The sequence below is a fragment of the Artemia sp. Qi Xiang Cuo genome, chromosome 9 (genome assembly GCF_049724085.1).
Source record: "Artemia sp. Qi Xiang Cuo chromosome 9, ASM4972408v1, whole genome shotgun sequence".
Lineage (NCBI taxonomy): Eukaryota > Metazoa > Arthropoda > Branchiopoda > Anostraca > Artemiidae > Artemia > Artemia sp. Qi Xiang Cuo.
The window spans coordinates 38,458,677-38,479,794 of record NC_142802.1 but is presented as its reverse complement, the minus strand read 5'-3'; the positions used below and the strand labels follow the sequence as shown (position 1 = coordinate 38,479,794).

At 34.5% G+C, this 21,118-nt stretch overlaps 1 protein-coding gene across 1 annotated transcript in view; it reads left to right on the top strand.

The window, feature by feature from the left end:
* Positions 1-21,118, top strand: part of LOC148948629 (uncharacterized) — a 242,716-nt gene that overhangs the window by 45,365 nt on the left and 176,233 nt on the right. The window contains exon 3 of the mRNA XM_089094981.1: positions 4,986-5,079. Coding sequence (XP_088951107.1) covers positions 4,986-5,079 — 94 coding nt within the window. The remainder of the gene's footprint in view (positions 1-4,985; positions 5,080-21,118) is intronic.

Sequence of the window (21,118 nt, the reverse complement as noted above, 5' to 3'; positions counted from 1 at the left end):
AACGAAGAGCAAATAGCCCCCCCCCCCCCACGCGCTATTTCCCCAAACCCATCCGATTAAAATTTTGAGAGAACCATTTTGTTAAAAATAGCTCAAACATCAGATAATAAAATTCCCGAGGTTGACACAAACCCCCAGTGCTCAGGGCAAGTGTTTTAAGCTATGCCCCGGGGCATATAAGGTTCATATGTAAGAAGAGGTCGTATAAACTTCAGAAGTGGCTCATTTGATTTGAAATCGAAAGTTCTAGTTACCCTTATATGAGTCAAAAGGTATCGGAGGGGCATCTACCCCCCCCCCCCCTCACACACACAGACACACCTGTTTTTCCCAAATGGATCCGATCAAAATTTTGAGATTGCTTGTTTGTTCTTAATATTCCAACCATCAGATAACAAAAACTTCGGGGTCAACATTATCGCCTCCCCCAAGAACACGGGAGAAGGGCTGTAACTTATGCTGAGGGGGTACATAAGTTTTTTATGGAAGAGGTGGTCGTATAAACTTTGGAGGGGACTCAAATGAAGCACCCCCTAGCACTAAATCTGACCCCTACTGCTTGTGAGTGGTTAACTCTTATGTAAAGTCATTTTTTTATTATTTTTTTCTGTTATTATGTTTTAGAAAATAGAAAACTAAAGGTCATAAAGGCCATAAGGTTTTGATGTTTTGTTGTTTTTTAGTTGTGCACTAAGATTAGTGAAAACAGGGCCACCACGAGAAGGTTGTGCAAAGCTAGCCCCGTCCACCCTCTAGCATTAAGCCCGACCCCCTAATATCCTCCCATTTGCAGCGCAAATGGAAGAATAGCTCTATAAGCTGCATGTGAATTGTTATCTCTTGTGTAAAGTTATTTTAGATTTTTAAATTAATATTTTTCTGTTACTAAGTTTTAGACAATAGAAAACTAAAGCTCATAAAGGCAATAAGGTTTCGATGTTTTATTGTTTTTTTACTAGTGCACTAAGATTAGTGAAACAGGACCCCCACGGGAAGGTTGTGCACAGCCGAACCCACCCACCCCTTAGAATAAAACCCGCCCCCTTGACTTTTTTTCTAAATTTATGTTATAAAAAATTTTAAATAGCCATTTCGTTCAAAATAGTCCAAAATTCAAATTACTGTAACCTAGGGGCTAAGAAATCCTCCATAGCCCCCGGGGCAAGGATTGTAACTTATGTAAGTTGCCTATTATTGGAATATTAGGTTTTTGTGAAAGGGGTGGTTGTATTAATTTTGGAGGGGGCTCATTTGATCGGACATTGAAATTTCTAGTTCTTTTTTAAGAGTCATCAAACAAAAAAAAACAAGTTTTTTTAACTGAAAGTAAGGAGCGACATTAAAACTTAAAACGAACAGAAATTATTCCGTATATGAAAGGAACTTTCCCCTCCTAAACGCCTCGCTCTTCACGCTAAATTTTTTTTTTGCATACTAATTTTACTTTTATTTGGTTAAATGGCTTTCTCGAAAGTTGTTTGATTTTATTTACGAACGTTTTTATTAGTAATAAATATACGTAACTTACGAATTAACATACGTAACGAACTCATATACTCATATATTTTTATTACGTATATTAGGGGGTCAGCCCCCTAGTCAATACCTCGCTCTTTACGCTAAAGTTTGAATTTCGTTCCAATTCTTTAAAAATGACCCCTTAACCACAAAGGCCGTTAATTAGAATAACTAGCTCTTGTGAAAGTACTAAAAAATCTTTGGCTTAAAAAGCGAGATATTGACTAGGGGGCAAACCCAATCGTATACGTAATGATTTCTGTTCGTTTTAAGTTTTGATGCTGCTCCTTACTTTCAGTTGAAAAACTTTTTTTTTATTTAATTTCTGGTCGTTTTTAAATAGTGCTGGGAAATCCGATGCCCCCTTCATAGCAAAGTCCCTTATCCCATGAAAGCTTCCTCATGGAAAGATCATCCTCCCACATGACCCCCGACCCACCCACCCCCCCACCCACTAGCAGAAGAAATCCCCCTGAAAACGTCTGTATAGTTCCCAATAACCAATACTAAATGTAAAAATTGGGTAAAGTTCATAACTTTCAGCCCTCCCCCTGGGGACTTAGGGGGATTACATTACCCTAAGAGACATATTTACTATATTTTCGACCATGTTGAACAAAATGGCTATCTCAAAATTTTGATCGGGTGACGTTGGGAAAAGTAATGAGCGACGGAGGGGCCTAGTTGCCCTCCATTTATTGGTCCCTTAAAAAGGGCACTAGAACTTTTAATTTCCGTTTTAATGAGCCCTCCCGCGATATTCTAGGACCGTTGGGTCGATACGATCATCCCTGGGAACACAAAAAAAAAGCAAATAAACACGCATTCGTGATCTTTCTTCTGGCAAAAAATACACAATTCCACATTTTTTTCAGATAGGAGCTTGAAACTTCAACAGTAGGGTTCTCTGATACGCTGAATCTGATTTTGTGATTTTTATTAAGATTCTATAGCTTATAGGGGCTGTGTCCCCCTTTTTTCGAAAATCAGGCAAATTTTCTCAGGCACGTAAATTTTGATGGGTAGGACCAAACTTGATGAACCTTATATGTTTGAAATAAGCATTAAAATGTGATTTTTCTTATGTATCTATTGGTATCAAAATTCCTTTTTATAGAGTTTCGGTTACTATTGAGCCCGGTCGCTCCTTACTTACAGTCTGTTACCACGAACTGTTTGAAAAGTGATCAATGGGCAACTAGCCTACGCCCCACTTTTTCAAAGGGCATCCGGTCAGAATTTTTAGATTGCCAATTTTTTCAAAAAATACAAAGGCCAAATAACTATGCTTCCGGGGTTGAACCCCCCATCCCAACCCCGGGGAAATGGCTCTGAGTTACGGAACTTGCTTATTGTTACTTTGAAACTTTGTTTACTTCAATGCTTGGTTTTAGTGATTTACGTGGCAACTTTGATTTACAGTGCAAGCAAGGCCGTACCAAGGATTTTTTCTCGGAGGAAGTTTTACTCAAAGATTGTTTTTCGGGCGTGGTTTTACAAAAAAAACGTCAAAAAACGCATACAAAGTTTGTTTATATCCATTTTTGTTACATGTTTACCAGACAAACCAATATGACGGGGGGGGGGGACAATCCCCCCCCTCTGGGTACAGCCTTGAGTGCAAGGGCTGTAAATTATGCAAGTTACTTATTGTTACTTCAATACCTTGTTGACTTTGATACTTTCTTTACTTTGTTTTTTTTTTTACTTTGATATTGTTTCTTTGATACTAGTTTTGATACTTCGATGAACATTTGATTGAAAAAAAAGTTTGATTCTGAAATAAGGAATTTCCAAAAACCTTTTGCAATCAAAATCGAAAAAAAAATATTAAAAAAAACTTTCCGAAAAAGAAGTTTTTCAAAGAAAAGACATTTTAAACTTAAGATCAGCAGATACAAACAAAATTCAAACTCAAAACGACCGAAAATTACTATTAAAGAATAAATGAAACCCAAAACGAACAGAAATTAAATAAACAGATATAGCCAAAAAAACATACAACAAGTAATAATATAGATGAATAAATAAATCTTAAAGCGAGTAATGCTTGAATTGAATGTGCAAATCAAGCTTAAAACGAATCTCTACAAACAAAAATCTCTACAAACAAGAGTTTGGGTGTGGGAGCAACATTAAAACTTCAAACGAACAGAAATACGTATATGAAGGGGGTTGCCCCCCTCCTTTACGCTAAAGTTTTTTAGTACTTTTAAAAAAAACGTCTTATTGTTCCAATTAAACGGCTCTTGTGTTTGAGCAGTCCTTCTTAAAGAATTGGGAAAAAACTTAAATTTTATCGTAAAGAGCGAGGTGTTGAGGAGGGGTGGGGGCAACTCCCTTCGTGTACGTAGTAATTTCTGTTCGTTTTAAGTTTTAATGTTGCTTCTAACTTTCAGTTGAAAAAACTTGTTTTTTTTATTTAATTTCTGATCGTTTTTTAAATAAGGCCAGAAATTCTCGCCCAACTTCCACGGAGAAAACACCTCCCACGGAAATATCCTCTAGACAATTCAATCCCGTTGAAAATTTGCCCTGGACAATTACTCTTAACCACTCCGTGCGTAAAATCGAGACGGAAAAGAGAAAGCAAGACATATAAAAAGAATTTTGTACAATAATTCTGGCAAATTCCCGCAGTGTATAATTTCCCCTGACAAGTTTACTCCCTGGAAACTTCCCTCCCCCTGGAAAATTCCCCTTGGAAAAAAACAGCAGACAAACCCCCCGCCCCCACCCGAAAATATATGCATGCATTCCAATAACAAATACTATGTGTAAACACTGGACAAATTTTGTAACTTAACAGCCATTCCCCGGGGGCTTGGGGGGGGGGGAGATCATGTTATACCCAAAGGCATAGTTATTGGGCCATTTGACTATTAAAACAAAATGGCTATGTAAAAATTTTGATCGGATGATTTTGGGTAAAAAGGGGCGGGGGAGGGGGCCTCGTTGCCCTTCAATTTGTTTGGTCACTTAAAAAGGGCACTATAGCTTTTCTGACAAAAAAATTTTTTCTGACAAAAAATACAAAATTCCACATTTTGCAGATAGGAGCTTGAAACCCATAGAGTAGTGTTCTCTAATACGCTGAATCTGATAGAGTGATAGTGTGATCACTTGACTTTTAGGGGGTGTTTTCCTCTTTTTTTCTAAACAGAGGAAATTTTTCTCAGGATCGTAACCTTTAATAGGTAAGACTAAAGTTAATTAAATTTATATATTTGATGTTACCATAAAAAACTAATTCTTTTGATATATCCATTGGTATCAAATTTCCGTTTTTTAGAGTTTTGGTTACTATTGAGTCGGGTAGCTCCTTACTTACAGTTCGTTACCACGAACTGTTTGATTATGGATGGTTTTCATAGTTTCATTATTGAAACTTTTTTTCCAGCACAATCTAATTCGAAGAGTCTTTATTGTACTAGTTGAATTTCTTATTTGTTTGTGTTCTTTTTCAGAGTTATTGGCGGAGACAACCCCTTTTACAGCAATATCGACAGTATGCCGGACATTCGACCTCGGAGAAAATCGATCCCTCTTGTTTCGGAGCTTGTAAGTAACTCCCAAGAGGAATTTTGTAGCTAATCATTGTTATTAACCTGTCAATTGCCACCATAGATCAAAACGAGAAATGTGGGGTAAAAAAAGTCATGAAAACCTTGCTAGGTTTTTTTCTAGTATGAATTGGATCATGTTATTCAGTTTTCCTTCTGCCCAAGACTTTGAAGAAAATAAATTCATACATAACATTGTATGTTCAAGATTGTAAATTAATATAAAACATAATAAAGATATTGCTATGATTTATCTTAGACTTCATACTTTCTCTGACAGAGGTTTGCTTACTTTGCTTCTATAAATTTATTTGATGAAAGCAAAATTATTTAGCCAAGTGTATAATTTTTTCAGGGTGATACGCAAGGTGAATTTGATAATATAATACTGCATGGTCAATATTATTTCATTTATAAAATGAAATCTACTAATGAAAAAACTAGTAATAATCTCGAAATTTAAATATCTTGTACTTAGCTATTTAAGGTGTAGCGTATATCATTCTGGAATATTTAGCCAAAAGCTAATTTCAGTTTTGAAGCTACTGATTATCTCATGATGAGTGCTTAAGGTTTGAGTCAAACTGTTCCTCGGGCCAATAGTAACCGAAACCCTAAAATTTGAAATTTTAATAAAAATTAATACATTATACAAATCAGCTTTTTATGCTGACTCCAAATGTACAAAATTCACATTTGGAAAGGAGAAATTCTACTTAAACAGAAATAATGAAAAAGCGAGATGCTACCTGTCAATGTACAATCACACATACAATTTAATACATACAATTATTGCCTCACATCATATCTTCGTTGGATTTCTTATGATTTGAAAAACACCCAGAAATTACATTTTTCAAAAAGAAGTTATTTCAACTTACGGTAAGGAGCAAAACAAAACTTAAAACAAACAGAGATTATTCTGAATGTGAGGGGAGCTGTCCCTTCCTCAAAGTCCTCGCTCTTTACGCTAAGTCTTGACGTTTTGTCCCAATGCCTTAAGAACGACTGCTGAAACACAAGGATGATTAAATTACAATAGTAGTGATAGGTCAATCTAAGAGAGCGGACAGTCCCCCCCGCCATACAACAAGACAGGTACTGTGTTAATCTAAGGTATCAGACAGATAGAAATCACCATGCCTTAAAAAGTCATGTCTTTGCTTGGTTTTTATGTTGTAATCAGAATCAGCGTACCATGAAAATTCGTGCTACAAAGCTTTTGGTGTTAACTATCACGTTTTCTGTTAAAAGTCAGGGCTGTTTTCATGGTATGGTGATTCTTTTTCTGGTATGAATTACAAAATTCTATGGCAATGCGTTAGGCGTGTTTTTTTTATATGTTTGACCTTGAACACGGGTATAAAAACTCTGACGATGAGTTATTCGAACTGTTATGGATGTTTTTATGTTAAACATGATTCTTCATTATGGTATGATTATAGGTGTTGACAGAAACGAAAATGGTAAACCATCTGAGGGATTGCTAACTCCTATTCAGAGATACATATTTTTTTTTTATTTGGGCGATTCTCAGCTGTGTTCGGTATGATACACAACTACCATTTGAACAGTGTTGTAAGGTCCCCTACCCTAACCCCAAGGACCCCCTTTCCCCAACTTTTTGCCCCTCCCCCCCAACTCCTGCACCTACCCCCCCCCCTCCCCAACCCCCTGCCAACCATCCCCCCGTCCCTCCTCTACCCCCTGCTAACCACCACCACCCCCTCTAACCCCTCCCTCCGACCCCCAACCCCAACCCCACCCCCACCTCCCACTTTTTTTACATGATATAAATTTTCAATTTTTTTTAAATTGTTATCTGTGTAAAAATAATGTTAAGATAGACAGTGAAATCACAGGCAAAATAAAAAGGGCATTTGCAGACAGTATCATCAATGAACATAAAGATGAATTGATGGAAAGTTCTTTTGTTCAAGGAGTTGATGGGGAAACATTCCAGTGAAACCTTCTGCTTTAACTGGAGGCTATGAGATTTGTGAGCGATACATGGGGTCAGAAAGCTATAGTCAAAACTAGATTAATATTCACCTGCAATCAGCATGATATACCTCCCAACCATTACTGTCATAAGAAGAACATACCGCTCTTGAATACGAGGATGTTAGACCAAAAACGTTTTTATTCATAGATATTAATAAGGTGTAATATACTATGTGTCATTATTGGAATAAAAAAAAGTTCCTTTACAACAAGTTGTTGTTTCGTTTATTTGTTAGGGGCACACATTTTAGACAATGGAACGCATTTTTCTTAACGTCATTACATTGATATCTTTGAAATAAGAAATAAAATGGAATGTGCACGCTGGTTATTGTTATTTTTTTTATCAAGTAGAACAGAATATTTTTTGTGCGCTAGTTTGCTAGTAGTTTCATGAGGAGAAAAATCAGTTTAAATGTTTCACGAAGAGAAAAAACCAAAATGAACTTTGAAACATCTTAAGAATGAAACAGAGACAAGGTAAACCACGACAAAACACTATTGAAATATTCCAACTCTTGCATTTCAACGAAAAAAATCCAAAATGAACTAACACTACTGAAAGATTCCAACTCTTAAATTTCAATGAAAAATAAATCCAAAATGAACTTTGAAACATCAAGAGAGTTTAACAGTGACAAGGTAAACCATGTCAGAACACCCCTGAAATATTCCAAATCTTACATTTCAACGAAGAAAAAAAAATCCAAATTGAACTTTGAAACATCAAGATAATGTAACAGTGACAAGGTAAACCACGAAAAAACACTACTGAAAGATTCCAACTCTTATATTTCAATTAAAAAAAATCCAAAATGAACTTTGAAACATCAAGAGAGTTTAACAGTGAAAAGGTAAACCATGACAGAACACTACTGAAATATTCCAACTCTTACATTTCAACGAAAAACATCCAAAATGAACTTTGAAACATCTTAATAATGAAACAGAGACTAGGTAAACCACGACAAAACACTAATGAAATACTCCAACTCTTGCATTTGAACGAAAAAAATCCAAAATGAATTTTGAAACATCTTCAGAATGTAACAGTGAAACGGTAAACCATGACAAAACACTACTGAAATATACTAACTCTTACATTTCAATGAAATAAATCTAAAATGAACTTTTAAACATCTTCAGAATGTAACAGTGACATGGTAAACCACGAGAAAACACTACTGAAGTATTCCAACTCTTACATTTCAACGAAAAAAAAAATCCAAAATGAACTTTGAAACATCAAGAGAATGTAAAATCAAAAATGATCTTTGAAACATCAAGAGAATGTAACAGTGACAAGGTAAACCACGACAAAACACTACTGAAATATTCCAACTCTTACATTTCAACGAAAAAAAATCTAAAATGAACTTTTAAACATCTTCAGAATGTCACACACAAAAACACACACACACAAACACACACACAAAAACACACACACAAAAAAACACACACACACAAAAACACACACACACAAAAACACACACACACACACAATAAAAAAAAAACAAAAAAACACAAAAACACACACACACATACACACACACACACAAACACAAAAACAAAAAAAAACACACACACACAAAAACACACACACACACACACACACAAACAAAAAAAAAAAAACACAAACGCAAAAACTCACACACAAACACACACAAACACAAAAACACACACAAACACACAAACACAAACACACACAAACACACACACACAAACACACATTCACACACACACAAACACACACACAAAAAAACAAACACACACACACACACATACACACACACACACAAACAAAAACAAACAAAAAAACAAAAAAACACAAAAAAAAAAACAAACACACAAAAACAATCACAAACAAAATAAAAAACACAAAAAACCAAAAACAAACACACACCACGACGAAACACTACTGAAATATTCCAACTCTTATATTTCAATGAACAAAAAATCCAAAATGAACTTTGAAACTTCTTAAGAATGAAACAGAGACAAGGTAAACCACGACAAAACACTATTTAAATATCCCAACTCTTGAATGTTTGTGTGTGTGTAAGTTTGTGTGTGTGTGTTTGTGTGTGTGTGTGTGTTTGTGTGTGCGTGTTTGTGTGTGTGTGTGTTTGTGTGTGTGTGTGTGTTTGTGTGTGTGTGTTGTTTGTGTGTTTGTGTGTGTTTTTGTTTGTGTGTGTGTTTGTTTGTTTGTTTGTGTGTGTGTTTGTGTGTGTGTGTGTTTGAGTGTGTGTTTGTTTGTTTGTTTTTGTTTGTGTGTTTTTGTGTGTGTGTGTGTGTTTGTGTTTGTGTTTTTGTTTTTGTGTTTGTTTGTGTGTGTGTTTGTTTGTTTGTGTGTGTGTTTGGGTTTGTTTGTGTGATTTTGTGTGTGTGTGTGTTTGTGTGTGTTTGTTTGTGTGGGTGTGTTTTTTTGTGTGTGTTTTTGTGTGTGTGTGTGTTTGTGTGTGTGTGTTTGTGTGTTTGTGTTTTTGTGTGACATTCTGAAGAAGTTTCAAAGTTCGTTTTATTTATTTTTTGTTGAAATGTAAGAGTTGGAATATTTCAGTAGTGTTTTGTCATGGTTTACCTTGTCACTGTTACATTCTCTTGATGTTTCAAAGTTTATTTTCGATTTTTTCTCCTTGAAGTGTAAGAGGTGGATTATTTCAGTAGTGTTTTATTGTGGTTTACCTTGTCACTGTTACATTCTCTTGATGTTTCAAAGTTCATTTTGGATTTTCTTTTCGTTGAAATGTAAGAGTTGGAATATTTCAGTAGTGTTTTGTCGTGGTTTACATTGTCACTGTTACATTCTGAAGATGTTTCAAAGTTCATTTTGGACCTTTATTCGTTGAAATGTAAGAGCTGAATTCTTTCAGTAGTGCTTTGTCGTGGTTTACCGTTTCGCTATTACATTCTGAAGATGTTTCAAAGTTAATTTTGGATTTTTTTTCACTGAACTGCAATAGTTGGAATACTGTAAGAGTTTAAATATTCTTTTGTCGTGGTTTACCTAGTCACCGTTACATTATTAAGATGATTTGAAGTTCATTTTGGATGTTTTTAATTTAAATGCAAGAATTGGAATATTTCCTTAGTGATTTGTCATTGTTTAACTTGTCACTGTTAAACTCTCTTGATGTTTCAAAGTTCATTTGGAATTTTTTTTCATTGAAATATAAGAGTTGGAATATTTCAGTAGTGTTTTGTCGTGGTGTTTGTGTGTGTGTGTGTGTGTGTTTTTGTTTGTGTGTGTTTGAGTTTTTCTGTGTTTGTGTGTGTTAGTGTTTTTTTGTTTATTTATGTGTGTTTGGGTTTTTTTGTGTGTGTGTGTGTGTGTGTGTGTTTGTGTTTGTGTGTTTGTGTGTGTGTGTGTGTGTGTGTTTGTGTGTGTGTTTGTGTTTGTGTGTTTGTGTGTGTGTGTGTGTTTGTGTGTGTGTGTTTGTGTTTGTCTTCGTGTTTGTTTGTTTATGAGTGTTTGTGTGTCTGTTTTTGTTTGCGTTTTTTTGTGTGTTTTTGTGTGTTTTTGTTTGTTTGTTGTTTTTTTTGTGATTGTGTTAGTGTGTGTGTTTGTGTGTGTGTGTTTTTGTGTGTGTGTTTGTGTGTGTGTGTTGTTGTTTTTTTTTCTTTTTGTGTGTGTTTGTTTTTGTGTGTGTTTGTGTGTGTGTGCGTTTGTGTGTGTGTTTGTGTGCGTGTGTTTTTGTCTGTGTGTGTCTGTTTGTGTGTGTTTGTGTGTGTGTGTGTTTGTGTGTGTGTTTGTGTGTTTGTGTGTGTGTTTGTGTGTGTTTGTTTGTGTGTTTATTTGTTTTTTTTTGTTTGTGTGTGTCATTCTGAAGATGTTTCAAATTTAATTTTATATTTTTTTTTTTCGTTGAAATGTAAGAGTTGGAATATTTCAGTAGTGTTTCTTCGTGCTTTACCTTGTCACTTTTACATTCTCTTGATGTTTCAAAGTTCATTTTTGATTTTTTTTTTCGTTGAAGTGTAAGAGTTGGAATATTTCAGTAGTGTCTTGTCATGGTTTATACCACTGTTACATTCTGAAGATGTTTCAAATTCATTTTGGATTTTTTTCGTTGAAATGGAAGAGTTGGAATATTTCAGTAGTGTTCTGTCATGGTTTACTTTGTCACTGTTAAACTTTCTTGATGTTTCAAAGCTCATTTTGGTTGTTTTTTTTTTCGTTGAATTGTAAGAGTTGGATTATTTCAGTCGCGGTTTGTTATTGATAAGATCCTCTCAGCTATTTTTTATTGATGTTACGGATTCCATTTTGAATTTTTTTTTTCATTTCAGTTATCTAAGTGAAAAATTTCAGCAGTGTTTTGTTGGCGTTTACCTTGTAACTGTTGAATTCTGAGGATGTTTTAAAGTTCATTTTGGACTTTTTTTCTTTCAAATGTAAGAGTTGAAATATTTCAGTATTGTTTTGTCATGGTTTACAATGTCACTGTTACATTCTGAAGATGTTTCAAAGTTCATTTTGGATTTTTGCGTTGAAATGCAAGAGTTGGAATATTTCAATAGTGTTTTGTCGTGGTTTACCTTGTCTCTGTTTCATTCTTTAGATGTTCCAAAGTTCATTTTGGTTTTTCTCTTCGTGAAACATTCAAACTGATTTTTCTCCTCATGAAACTGCTAGCAAACTAGCGCACAAAAAATATTCTGTTCTAATTGATGAAAAAAAAAAATAATGATCAGCATAAACATTCCATTTTATTTCTTATTTCAAAGATATCAATGTAATGACGTTAAGAAAAATGCGTTCCAGTGTCTAAAAAATGTGCCCCTAACAAATAAACGAAACAACAACTTGTTGTAAAGGAACTTTTTTTTATTCCAATAATGACACATAGTATATTACACTTTATTAATATCTATGAATAAAAACGTTTTTGGTCTAACATCCTCGTATTCAAGAGCGGTATGTTCTTCTTGTGACAGTAATGGTTGAGAGGTATATCGTGGTGATTGCAGATGAATATTAATCTAGTTTTGACTATAGCTTCTTGACCCCATGCATCGCTCACAAATATCATAGCCTCCAGTTAAAGCAAAAGGTTTCACTGGAATGTTTCCCCCATCAACTCCTTGAGCAAAAGAACTTTCCATCAATTCATCTTTATATTCATTGACGATACTGTCTGCAAATGCCCTTTTCATTTTGCCTGTGATTTCACTGTCTATTTTAACATTATTTTTACACAGATAACAATTTTTAAAAGAAATTGAAGAAATACATCATGTTAAAAGAAAAAAAAAGTGGGGAGGGGGTTGGGGGTCGGAGGGAGGGGGTTAGAGAAAGGGGGGGGTTAGCAGGGGTTTGGGGAGGGGCGGGGGTTATCAGGGGGTTGGGGAGGGGGTGAGTGGACGGGGGCAGGAGTTGAGGGGGAGGGGCATAAAGTTGGGGGAGGGGGTCCTTGGGGTTGGGGTAGGGGACCTTACAACACTGTTCAAATGGTAGTTGTGTATTTCTCCGAACACAGTTCAGAATCGCCCAAATAAAAAAAAAATGTATCTCTGAATAGGAGTTAGCATTCCCTCAGATGGTTTACCATTTTCGTTTCTGTCAACGCCTATAATCATACCATATTGAAGAATCACGTTTAATATTAAAATATCCATAACAGTTCAAATAACTCATCGTCAGAGTTTTTATTCCCGTGTTCAAGGTCAAACATAAAAAAAACCATGCCTATAACTTCATACCAGGAAAAGAATCACCATACCATGAAAACAGCCATGACTTTTAACAGAAACATGATATTTAACACCAAAAGCTTTGTAGCACGAATTTTCATGGTACGCTGATTCTGATTACAACATAAAGCATGGTGATTTCTATCTGTCTGATATCTTAGATTAACACAGTACCTGTCTTGTTGTATGGCGGGGGGGGGGACTGTCCGCTCTCTCAGATTGACCTATCACTACTTACAATAAGAAGGTTTTTAAAGTCATAAAGAAACTTTAGCGTAAAGAGCGGGGAGTCAAGGAGGAGGCAGCTCCCCTCATCTATGCAATAATTTCTGTTCGTTTTAAGTTTTAAGGTTGCTTCTTACTTTCAGTTGAATAAAATTTATTACTTTAGGGTAGAGTGTTCACACACTCTTTTTGGCTCGTGAAGGAATGTCTGGGGGTAATTCTGGAAAGTATTTAGAATTGAATCCTATACAGTTACTTTATATTGTACATATGTAGATTATTATTTCAGTAACAATTTAATTCTCGTTTCTAATTAAACCGGGATATTATATTATGAAATCCCAAGGACCTGGATATTGCTTAGTGACATTGCTTCGGAAACTAATAAGGTGAATAAAAAAAATTTGACAAATAGAAACATGTTGACTCAATATCGCAAGAACTCCCCTATATTCATGTTTAATATAATCATATTTGGGACTTACGTCTTATAGTGACCACACCAAAGAAGTAAAGTTAAGTTAATCCTAATGAAATATACCAAAAAAGGATGAAAATATAATACCTTAGTAACAAAATTATGGAAAATACAATAGAGAATTATGGAATGCGGGCCACCTAGACCGCATTATATTAAATACCCAATCTAACCTATCCACCTCTATATATTAAATATTTAACTAAAATATACCTGCATAATTACCATGTATCTCGCCCTTGGCTAAGCTGAATATCTTCGAGTGGACACAGAAAACCGGTTCCATTACAGATCAAGAACAAAGTGTGGTCGCTATAACACGTAAGGACCTCATATAGGCCTACAGTAAAATTGAATCTATCAATTATGCTATATTTTAAACTATCAATATGTTCAAAGTAATTTTCTTATAAAAAACAAAAGTGACCATTGAAAGTATGATTAAAAATATTAAGGTGAATGAGATGTTATTCAAAGCCTAAGGAAGACAATACCAGCTTAACAGCTTAAAATTATGTAACAACTGTTCCGTGATTCAATAAATTGGTTACACATGCAATACTTAAATCCTTCTGTCCTTAACTTTTTAGTTTTCTTCGTAAATGCTTCTATAACGACGTTAAATCAAGGGACAAAAACTTGAAAATCATAGGCCATATGTTTTTCAGTTCACTTAAATATACCGGGGAAAATGAATAAAACAAGATCAATTTTATGGTTTTTCTTATCCCACCTATTTGAAAAAGACTGTTTAAAACAAAGAACCAAATTTTTCTGATAGGAAAGGATCATAAAATCCAAACAGTAGGCTACGTCTTGATTTTATAATTATTAATCCTTTCAAAGTGAAAGTGCCTAAATATACGCTCTCGTGCTCTCAAAACTTTGTATAAATATGACCCCGAATTAAATATCATTAAAAGTATCATAAATTGCCTAAATACAAATAAAACTGGTCACAATATCATTAAGTAATCTTAGTCCAGCTAAAGAGACGCAGCTTGTTAATTCAAGTACATTAAAGCCAATTGAGAGAAAAGGGACAATAAAAACCCACTTACACTTAAATTAGTGAAATAAAAATTCTTCTGATATTCATTTGTGTTAAGGCATGTATTTATAAGTATTCGCTGTTACTAAATAATCTTGATATTTTTTTTTTCACGTGCGTTAGAGTAATACTTATACTATTGTTAAAAAAAAGGGAGAAAATGATGATGCAAACAATAATCGCTGGGGTCAATTTCTGCATCTTTCTAAATCTTGTTCAACGCTCCCAATTCATGACTCTGGATTCCATTACACATTTTTTTTTATAAGAAAAAGACGACGGAACCTGAAGCAAGACACCATTCTTTTTCTTCTAGTTTTCATCGCAATTTTTAAGTGTATTTTTTCCTGAATCTGAGTGCTTACAAGTGAAAAATATTGAGATAGGTAAATTTTTTTTCTAATGGGAGTTTTCTTAATGCAAAATTTGTCTGTGAATTGAAACAATCTTTATTTTATTTGGCCCCAACAGTTTCCGTGTCATTGTTTTTTTTTCTAGTTCTTCAGTTGCAGAATAAAAATACGGACAATACCAGAAAATCCGGAAATTTATTTTGAAATAAATTGCTGTTTAAATATATCAGAGAATACTTTTTTTTTTATGCCAAGTATACCAATTGTCTGAATAGGGATATTTAAACGAAACTTCAATCGTTTTTATTATTTATTAGGGACGTTGCAGGCCCAATTTTATATTTTGCATGGTGGGGTTAGATATAAATTCTGGATGTGCAGTGCTGGATTTCAGTGTATATTTACTTGCCGTTATTTCTTTTTCGCTAGAAATTTCCTGTACGTTTAAATTATGGTATTATCTTAGGGAATGTGCCATCTGAGCTTCCTTTCACAAGTTTGTGTCCTTCTTTTTTTTTTATCTGAGTATTCTTTTATCTTAACATTCCATTTTTCTTTCACTCTCCTTCTGGATAGGTGCTCAAGGTATAACTTTTTTCTTCCTTACTTTAAATTTTCGTTAGAATAGTTGCAACCCTTGTTTGGCCAATTTTTTATATCATTTCATCGGAATGCCATATCCCCACTTCATTAATCTGCTTAGGAGGCATTTTTAAATTTGTTACTTGAAATTCTTTCCCCACACGTAACTATTCAAGGTTCCATTGCAACTGGATCCTCGTTCAACTGAAGCCCCGTTTTGTTCAACCCCCGTGGAACTTAACTTTAGTCTAACTGAACCCTCTTGAAACAGCAAGAATAATTTTTGAAAGGAGTTGTTCAACTCAACTCCTTTTACCTGAACCCTCATGCAACTCAACCCCCGTGCAATAGAATCCTCGTTCAACTGAACCCCTGTGTTTTTCAAACCCCGTGGAACTTAACTCTCGTGTAACTGAACCCTCTTGAAACAGCACCCTGTTCAACTCAACTCCTGTCACCTGAACCCTCATGCAACTCAACCCCCGTGCAATAGAATCCTCGTTTAACTGAACTCCGTGCCAGTTAACCCTCTTCCAACTTGACTCCAGTTTAACTGATCCCTTGTGCAACTCAGCCCCTTTTAAGTGAATTCACGTGCAATGCAACCAACGGGCAACTCTGCCCCCATTCAGCTCAACCCCATGAACTGAACCCTATGCAACTTAACCCTCATTAAGGTCTCTGTTTTGTAAAGTTTTTTTGTAGATTCATGTTTAATAGAATAAAAATGACTGCTTTTAGACAAAGCCATGGGCTGATAGAAGTAAAAAGCAAAACTGCACATGTGCGTAATTTGTGGTAACACAAACTAGAAATAGTGAACAGAGGGAGAGGCGAATTTTGGGCTTCTAATAAACGCTAGTTCTAATGTTTTCTTGGGCCTTGGGTTGAGTTGAGTCAAAAAGGGCTGGATTTAAATGGGGAGTGAGTTGCATGAGGGTTAAGATTAACGGACGTTGACAAACTTGGGGTCAGTTGAACCAGGGTTCAGCTAAATGGGGGCGAATTGTACAGGGGCTCCGATTAACAAGGGCTCAGTTAGATGGGGTTGAGTTGCACAGGGGTTGTGTTAAATGGGGGCTCAGTTGCATGAGGGTTCAGTTAAACGTGTGTTTGTTTACATAGAGCTCGGTTACACGAGGGTTTAGTTACACACAAATTGCTTAATAAAAACGAGCCAAGGGAGAAAATGAAAGGGACAACAAGCATTTTCAAAACAAGTTTTTAAGTAAAAAATGATTTATAAAACAGAAAAAGTAGACTACTGCCCTTATATGTCTTAGTTTTAAACTGTTTAAGTCGGATTATTTTAGGTGTTTGTACATTTATTAAGCCTTTATCAATGAAACCTCCTACAGAGTAAAGGCCATAATATTATGTAAATGACGCTTTAACCAGTTTATTCAAACCTTGACTGGTAGGGCAAACCTATCTAAAATCTCATGTAAAGTTTATGCCTCGTAACGCATTGATTAAAAGTCTAAACGCCTCTCTTTCATTATAAAAGAGTCAAGAAGAATAATCAAGCTACTACAAAATAGCCGTGAAAGGAGGTGCTAACCACCTTCCCCCTCTCTATATCTTTTTTTCTCTCTCAATCTCTCCACTGTTTCCCTGTTTCCCTCTCTCTCTCTCTCTCTCTGTTTGTCTCTCTTCTCTTTCCTTTCTGTTTTATATCTCTTATGTATGTTATATGCAGAACATGGGGCATTTGCTACGTATCTAATGCATCGTCCTTTAAAGTGGAGATACGGCTTTTGATATATTTAATTTATACGCATCACTTTTTTCACAAACAGCCCGTTAAGATTGCATGTCTTTTTTAATCCTAGTAGTAATTTAAGAGGTATTTAACTCCATTTTACTAGCATTTTAGTATTATATTACTTAAAGGAAACTAATTAATGCTTTTGAATTAAATCATTTTAGTTAAACGAGCATGTAATTTAAATAATACAAAAGGTTTTTCCTTACAACAAAAATAATTTTCAGGAGAAATTAAAATTTGGCCGCATGTTTCTTGCTTGCTTGCTGTGGCTCATCCTTGAATTTTTTTTTTAAGCAGCATTTACTGCATCAGTCAACAAAGCAAACAATTGCCACAAGAGCTTATTTGTGCTTCAAAATAAGAATAAGCTTCGCACATAGCTGGCTTATCAAACAGCTTCACTGAGAAACTAAACTGTAATAAGGGAATACTAGAATAAATTTTTCTAAAAGCCATGAACGAAAAAGAAAGTGCGCATCGGAAATATTTCATCAATTTTTTTGTATTAGTTTATTGTAGAGATTCATGATTATGATCTTACTCTGTTACGTTTTATCTGTAAGACTAAAATTACCAAGGATATCAAAATAGGAACATTTTTTTTACCCCCTCGACCCATCTTAGATCTAATCTAACTTTAAAACCTCAATTCAAAGATTTTTGTTTGGTTCTTTCAAAATTATGAAGTTTTTAGAGCAATACCGTATTTTTGTAAATGCTGCCATGTTGAACGTAAACTAATTAGTTGAATTTATCAGCCTTTTTATTCATAAAAGTTCAATCGCTAACAACATATTCATTCCCAAAGACCAAAGACGGTTAAAAATTCAAAGGAAATTTATACCTTCTAGAGCTATTTGCAGCTACATGCTTTTGGCTTGTTTTTGCTGACTTATAACCACATCTCCTTTTTTTAAATTAAACGCCCGCTATTACCAAAAACTACGTAACTGTTCATGTGGATATTTTGTATTAAGAAACGAATCCCCGATTTTTCTTAATTTTAATGATATATGTGGTTATGGAAGTTTCCAATTAATCGATGCAAACAGTCAGATGTCATTTTCACTGACCTCGTTACTCAAAGAGTATTTTACGAGTGGCTAAAAATAATTTATTTAGGTTTTCTAAAACAAAATCATACAGATAGAACATATTGCATTTTGAAGCTTGTTAAAGACTAATTTGGTTAGAAAACATGGAAAACCTAGCTGCTTAATTATGATTATTGGATTTGTTATGTAACGGCCTAAAGACCTCCTCTCCCTGTGCCTTGTAAGCTAGCTTCTTTCAAGAGAGAGTTGGGACGCCCTCAGAGGGAGCTAATAACTTTATTGAATAAATTCAGGTACTTGTCTATTATATAAAACACTCGAGAAGTGATGTTTGGTAACAATAAAATATGATGAAAATAGAATACTTTATTAGGAAAATTGTGAAGGTCATTTGTGAATTGGGAGCTTTGGCGTCGGCTGACCGTCCCAAAGACAAAGAAAATTTCATTATTAACGCGATTTTTGACCTAGTTTATCTTAGTTCATTCCTAACGCGATTCTTGAAAATACCGGTTAATTTGCTTTGACTAGAGTGATAGAATATAGTGTCTCGCCATGGATGTTAAAAAATAATTTATGATTGTTGGAAGGGCTACAATACAACTGGGCAGCAGGTTTCACTAGCTTGAAAGTGAAGCACAAAAACAGCTTTGTCCGCCCAGAAACCGGCGCCTCTGACCAAAAAGTTGAGAGAATGGGGGGTTCCGCAAAGTGGAGAAACAAACAGCACCGAGGTACATTTCGCCATCATTTACATTCATACTTAGCAGAGCACATGTGGCGGGCGGAAGTAAAAGCAGAAGGCCGAGTTTATTTTAACGCGTTTCTTGATGATATTTCTGCGTTCTGGGAGTATATTTCCGCAGTTTTCACAATTTTGCTAATAAAGTATTCTATTTTCATCATTTTTTGTTTTTTTCAATAGGTTAAATAGGTTTGTTTAGGTTAAAATAGGTTTGTTTAGGTTACATATTTAATACATGCTCCGCTTTACCCCCACCCCTAATTTGCAACTATATAGCCCAAATTTGCTTTTAAACCACTACATTTTCATCATAATTTTGTTTATTTCATTAGCATTCACCAAACTTTACTTCTCGAGTGTGTTTTATATAATAGACAAGTACCTATAGTCGCTTAGAAGCAATCCATAATTGATATTTAATACATTTTATTAAAGCACATGCGAGGAAGAGCAGAAACAAAAAAAAACTCCCCAAACACCATCTTGATCCCAATAACTGTGTTATGTCTATTAGTTTAAAGGAAAACTTATGCTACGTGAGTGCTTTCCCGTTCGTATTGGTTCAAAATGTGAGTTTGAGCTTTTAGCATCTAAAGACAGGCTTACCTGTAGTGACTCAGTGTCAATATTTCAATAAAAGATGAAATTTGGATTTTTAATTCTTGTTTTCCACACAGTGAAAAAGATTTTCTTTTTTTTTCAGATTCAAAGCACGTACAGCTTGCTAAAAGGCTTCTTAATAACCAACAATTCATAACAGAAAGAGTGTTCACGGAATTCTTTTTTTGTATTTACTAATTTAAATTGTTTCTATTTAATAAGTCCAAAATGAACGGAAGTCATTTATCAAGAGTTAGCAGAAACATTTAAAATTTTCAGTAATTAATATAAATAAACTTAAATTTAGGAAAAATTGACGAAAATTCGTAAAAAGATGTTTTTGAGACATGTCACAATGCAGATTAGAAACAGCACTTTGTTTTATTTGTTGATTGTTTATTGAAAAAAAAAATGAAAAAATAGCCTCCATCGAATATATCAAAACGTAAAGATGTCTAAAAATATATTTGTTTTTATATTTTAAAAAAGGGCTAGAGGGGACATAGTCTATAATCTGCTGTCCATCGAGTTTCAACGTGTCACAAAGCCATAATTTTGATTTTCAAACTCTTAGCCCCTATTTTTTTCATTATTTACGTCTTTAATAAAAACGATTAACGAAGTCTACATTACGTTTACACAAACAGAAGCAGAAAGATTTTTTGTCACTGATTTCAAAATTATGAATTTTCGGCAAAATTGATTTTTTTTTTCTAGGTTTATTGATTGCATATTAATTAAAAAAGGTATATTTAATTTTTCTTTTTAATTTCGATATAGTCCATTTATTAGTCTCGGATTTACCAGGGGTGGATCCATGATTTTTTTAGGAGGGGGGCACAAAATAGGTTGATCCAATAAATTTGCGTTAGGAGCAAGTTTAATCAACGCAAATTTGCGTTAACTAAGTAAATTATACTACTTTAAACTACGTTAGGGGGTGCGCACCCCACTCGCCCCCCTGGATCCGCCACTAGAATTTACCGTCCAGAAACCATTTGTAAAAGAAAATGCCTTTACGTATAATACTTACATTTACGGAGAACACCCAAAATACTGACCCACAGGGCAACAGCTTGTAATAAAAAGAAGAAATTTCTAATTAATTTACATTTCTAAATTCATTTCGAATTTCCTCTTATTTCTAATGAATGGTAATGTAGTCTCCAGAAACATAGTGAAAATTTATAACAATATAGTAATATTGACCATTTTCTAGTTGAATTATAAAATAAAACTTGTTTACCACACAGCTCGTTTAACGAATTGTAAGTAAAGAGCGCCGCGTATCTGTAGTAATTGAAAATGTATAACACAGAAGTACAATATATATACAGAAACCATTTTGATTTAAGTTAATTCCAAACATATAAAACTTATAAGTTTAAAGGTGCCCATCGAGAGGCATTAACGTAAGTAAATGTGCTTATTTTCAGAAAAATAACCTTCTAAAATTCATCTAACCTTAGCAAAAAATCATAA